At 35.9% G+C, this 5,679-nt stretch overlaps 1 protein-coding gene across 1 annotated transcript; it reads right to left on the reverse strand.

Annotated features, from left to right (window-relative positions):
- Nucleotides 1–304: 304 nt before the first annotated feature.
- Nucleotides 305–4,872, reverse strand: LOC125264163. The gene is made up of 3 exons (XM_048183378.1): nt 4,651–4,872; nt 3,049–3,131; nt 305–2,873 (listed from the first exon to the last, which is right to left on the reverse strand). The coding sequence occupies exon 3, from the start codon at nt 1,866–1,868 to the stop codon at nt 855–857; it is 1,014 nt and encodes a 337-aa protein (XP_048039335.1). The 5' UTR covers nt 1,869–2,873; nt 3,049–3,131; nt 4,651–4,872; the 3' UTR covers nt 305–854.
- Between the last annotated feature and the right edge of the window lie 807 nt (nt 4,873–5,679).

Below are 5,679 nucleotides of genomic sequence, written 5' to 3' on the forward strand. Positions count from 1 at the left end.
TCATTTTAGTAAACGCAACAAACCAGCTTTCTAGAGAATAATGGCAATGACACATATCCATCACCTCACAGCAAGTAACCACCATGAAAGAATAAATGTTTTAATCTGAAGCTGCTCATAACATGAATATTGAGCAGTTTGTGTCATTTTACATAGGCCTATTGTTAAATTTAAGGATGGGTGTGTCTGTAATTATAAGTTAATAAATATAAAAGTATTATAGGAGTACTTTAGAAGCATCAAAATGGTTACCTTTTTTTTTTTTTTTTTTTTTTTACAGAGCCTCTTTCATACTGCCCTTTGTTAAGTTTATTACAATACATCATATAAACAACACAGAGGATTGTCCTGTATTACTTGCAAGAGTTTATGTGAGATCATTCTAATAAAAAAAAAAACAGAAAAAGATGCTCAGTCTCAAATACATATTTCAGTTTCACCAACGAATGGCATGCTACAGTGTGCATTACGTTTCACGTTTATGTCCTGTTTAACATAATTTCAAGATGGTGAAATAATACACACCTAAAATGAAACTGACAGTACTAACAAATCCCAACACAATTAAAAATGAGCCAAACAGCTTTTCAGAACTAGTTTTGTGAAATGTTTTGTGTTACAATTTTATATTTACATTGCCATCTAAAGTCTTATCTAAGGGTCTAGAGAGCAGGTTAATACAGCAGTATATAGTACAGATTTTTCTTTCCAGACCATTTTCACCCAGAAAAAATTGCCAAAGACAGTTCTGTGCACGTCGAAATCTGACAGGGTCTACTAAATATCTTGTCTGTTTTAGTGTATTTTTTCAAAAGGGTTCATCAACAAACATGTGGTAATTCCGAGAAGCCTGATCAAAAAACAAAAACAAAAAAACAAACAATAAAACTTTCAATCAGCTGAGAAAAATCCAAATACAATTTTCCCTTTTCTTCCTTAAAAGCAGGTGCTGCATTATTGATTTTCTCATCACACGTCATCTTTACTCCTCTAGATTTTAGGTCAAAGTCATCACTTTTATCATGACTGGGTAAATACCAGATAATTTCTTTACACCTGAGATCCATTTCCTTAATTGAGTGTTTCAGCGTTTTTAAGCGAGGCTCATTACAGTCCTCAAAGCTTTCAATATTCAGAAACCACCCTTTGAAGTTTACTCGGTGGGCAATGTCCTCTAGTTTCTGTAGGTTCTCTGGTTTTGCCAATTCTTCAGTGTCATTCACATTTCCCCCAAATTCCAGAGGAGGTAAAAAAACTGTGCCAAATATGCCTACCCCATTTCTGTGTGCCTGATCAATCCAAGCTGGATCTGAGGCAAGAACTGTTCCATCACGATGTGACCCACCAAAGACAACAAACACTTTGATATACTGCCAGTAATCAAATCTTATTCTGTTTTCCTCTGTAATAACCTGAGGAACTCTTTCAAGGGTTGGCTTTGCTCTGTATATTAATATGAAGTCTTTGTGTGAGGTTTCATGTTCTTCTCTTGACCACTCATAACTAAAGCCTTCTGTTTGAAGGGGTTCTGTTGAAGGACATAAGTAGTCCTCACAGAAAGTCTGTCCCTCAGAATAATCTTTTAGTTCTGGGAAGTCAGTGACAGCATTACTTGGTTTGTTCAAAAACCAAGTGTATGTTTTAAATGTAGAATCAGTTTTTCCTTTTTCCTCTAGAGCGGGCATCTCATCATAAAGTAGTGTTAGTGCCTCTTTATCTGTGACTTGTTCCAGTTGGTAGTTTAAATTGCATGGAGAATTAGACCAGTAGAGTTGAGCCACAATAAAATAATGGGTGAGCAGGAGGTTTGCCATCACTGCTCCAGCAATATTTAGGAGTCCCCTGGAACTCAGTATAACATTGTCCATTTATTTAGTCTTTTTAAAATTCTTTCAGAAGGGCAGGATCTTCGCTGGCTCTGAAATCACCGTCAACTTCATAAAAAACACCCTTGATTGTAACAGCCTTTTTTAATTGCATAATATTCCTTCCTGCTGTTTACACCTTGTGCACAAAACATGTACCAGCGGTAACAGTTTTGCCCCATCCTGCCCCACTCTGGGAATATGTAATTGTCACTCTTGTTTCTAAATATTTCTTCTCTCTCATTATAGTTTCTTCGGAGAGAAAGTGTACATCCCATGAATAATCATCTGATTTTAGAGGCCATTTGCCTTGATTTATGTTATCCATCACATTTTTAGCTATTCTAAAGCCAAATATGTCTATGCTTTCTTCTGTGAAATGCTGGTTTACACATTGGATAATCCCTGTGAGCTCAATGATGCAACACTTTATGAACTCAGTTGATGTACGTTGCTCCCCTTTTAAATATTGAATGGCTTTGTGAAAAGCGTGGAGAGCCTCTTCATCAGAAGCATTGCAATGTTTGTTTCGAAACATGAAAGTCTGAGCTGCAAGTAGTAGCACATCAGAGGATAATGTTGAGATGTCACTTCATTTAGAGATGTTACTTGATTTAGCAGCTTTCCAATAATCTACTTTTCCTTTTATAGCTTAAAGCAATTAGTTTACAATACCTTGTGGAGATGTACAATCAAATCATAAGTAGGAACGACTTGGTAGAGGATGACTTTTCCTATAGTCAATAACAGCCTGAATTTTTTCCTTTGCAGTACCCGGACAGCACAAACCACAACAAAGTGCTTCCTCATTAGAGAATTCTAGCAAGGAAGAATATTTACGATTCTGCATATCAGAAATGCATTTATGGAGCTCTGAAGCCCAGATTTGAGCTTCTGATAATTTCATGTTTGGGTCTATATGCTTCATGACAATAGCCAAGGTCGTGAAGGACACTGGTTCATTGTTTTCTGCCATTCTGGATATCTTCTTGAATGCTTAGTATATACCTATGGAAAAAAAATGCATTCATATTGAATTACATAGAAGTAGGCATAATGCTTTCCAGGGCTACAGAGAAGACATGTCTTTTAAAATCCTCTATTGTTAGGTTAAAACTGAAGTGGCTTATGCAATTGCGTTTGTGTGTTAGTCAGTGGAAGACAAAATGTGATTATTACTTACTGTTACAATCAGAAAAGAGCACAGGGGGTGGATACAGTGGCCCAATCTACTGCTCCTTTTGCCATTATCAGCTGCCTCTCTGGCTAAAATAAATACATTTCCATTTATTTCTGTTGCAGACGCTTTAATACAGCAACTTATAAAGAAAATGACAATACAAGCGATTGGAAGACTGGGCTTGTGGAAGAGATGGCAGATACGGCAGTTCATGTGATCTGCATTGTTTTCTGCACACAATGCTGATGTTTCCAATGCTCATTGGAAATGACTTAACTGTGTAGTTTGATGTTTTAACTGTTACAGCCCTATTGGTAATGTTTTCATTAATTACACATAAAAACCCAAAGTTATAGGTGGAAAAGCAGAATGATTTGTCAGGTCCTGCTTGGGTCAGGTTGAATAGCAGACACTGCGCTACAACAGCTTTTAAGATGGTAAAGAGAAAGCTATCCTTCTTAGAATTAGCACAAATATTATAATTGTTACATGTGCCCTGGGTCCGTGTTCTATTTTCATCAAATAGACTCCATTTACCACAATTCCCCATCTGAACCAAACTCACACCTGTTTCCCATCAGTGACCCTTTATAAGCTGTACTCACACATGCACGCACACACGGCTGAGTATTGTTTCTACTTTGTTTTGCCTTGTTTCCTTGTCCTTGCCTAGACTTGCCTGTGTTTGACCCTGGACTGTTTGCTTGTTAGATGATCGTTTGCTGCCTGCCTCGACCTTTGCCTGCGTTTGGATTACTCTTTTGCTTTTCCTTCCTGTATCTGTTTGCTGGTGTAACATGATTATTGGTGGGTAATATGATCAAAGTCTTATTTCATGATGAACAATTTTAAACGTCAGTGAAAATTCACAATTATCCATACTTCAGCAAAAACTAATTCTAGGTTAATGTAAGTAAAAGTCCTCAAAACAGTTACAGAAGACAAGTAAACATTCAACAATAAAATAAAGAAACGAATTACAAGCAAAACAGACAATAATACAACCGAACAAAAATACAAATGAAATAAACAGTGCTTTAGGTTTTTTCAGGAAAATGTACCAACAGTAGTATTCAGATAAGTAATACAGAAACAGGAATTTAAAAAAGTAGTAATCAAATATATAACTGCTGCATACATTAAATATAGACTAATCCTTATTTAAAACTACAAAATTCATTCAAGAGCAGTGAGTGGTTTTATCTTTTCTTGTTAGAATGACTGCAGCAGTCATTAATGTTGGCCGCTGTCACTTTAAGAGCGGCACAGACTCAATATGAGCCTACTGTTACACACACGCACTGTCTTTCTCAGTGTTCATAACCGACTGCGTTTACGAGTATATTTATCAAAACGACATTTCGATATATTTGTGTTGGCTTTGACCGTTTAGGTGCGTATTTGAAGCCCAGAGTATTGCTGCCTGTTCCGCCCTGTCTCGAAGCTCGCGCACAGGTGGCTGCCTGCATGGGGAACAGTCCCTCTTTCGCGGCTCAATGCGCATTTAATAGCATCGTTTAACAACAGTATGCTGCATTTTACATCACTCTCATTCGGCTTATTTGGATGTTAAATTCAACCTTCGAGAATTACAAAATTACTTACCGATGCGTACGTCTCGCTGCAGTTTCAAAAACTACAGAAAAGAACGCTAGAGGCGGTAAAACGTCAATAAGCGCTTTTGATCATTTTCATACACGGCCGGGGTCAGATTATGGATTAATAAAGACTTGTTTTCACGTCTCCTCGCGCGATATTATGTTATGACTTCAAAACGCTTTTTACCAGAGTGCACAATTTGTAAACGAACATACTTTGGACTTCGCTTAACCGGCTCTGTGTTTCGCTTTTTTTTTTTTTTTTTTTGCCATAACCAGCTTGCTCGGTAGCTCAGCCGATACAGAGTGGATGTCAGATAATATTTGTACATTAGTGATGTTGTACATTAAACGGTGCAATAATAACAGACAGGGACATGCAGAGAGTTCCTCAGGGGCAGGGGCTCAAATGTAAAAAAGGGGCAATGTAAAATATATATATATATATATATATATATATATATATATATATATATAGGTTATGTTTTTGCAAGAAGGCTGCATTTATTTGATCAAAAATACAGAAAAAACAGTAATATTGTGAAATATTTTTACAGTTAAAATAATGGTTTTCTGTTTTAATACACTTCAAAATATATTGATTTATGTGAAGCAAAACTGAATTTTTTAGCATCATTACTCCAGTCTTCAGTGTCACATGGTCCTTCAGAAATATGATGATTTATTATCAATGTTACAAACAGTTGTGCTGCTTAATATTTTTTATAACCTGTGATACTTTTTTTCCAAGATTCTTTGATAAATAAAATGTTAGAAAAGAACAGCATAAATTATAGGAATAAATTATATTTAAAAGTATATTAAAATAGAAAACCATCACTGTAAATTGTAATCATCTTTCACTATATTGCTGTTTTTGATCAAATAAATGCAGGAGGAGTTTATTAAGAGACTTTTTTCATAATGCTGCAAAACTAGTGGAAATGCTGATTGTTGATATCAGGAATTAGGCTTCTTGATATCAACAATGACGTCATCACTCGCAGAAATACATTTATGATATCAAAAATGAAAT

The sequence above is a fragment of the Megalobrama amblycephala genome, linkage group LG3 (genome assembly GCF_018812025.1).
Source record: "Megalobrama amblycephala isolate DHTTF-2021 linkage group LG3, ASM1881202v1, whole genome shotgun sequence".
NCBI classification, from domain to species: domain Eukaryota; kingdom Metazoa; phylum Chordata; class Actinopteri; order Cypriniformes; family Xenocyprididae; genus Megalobrama; species Megalobrama amblycephala.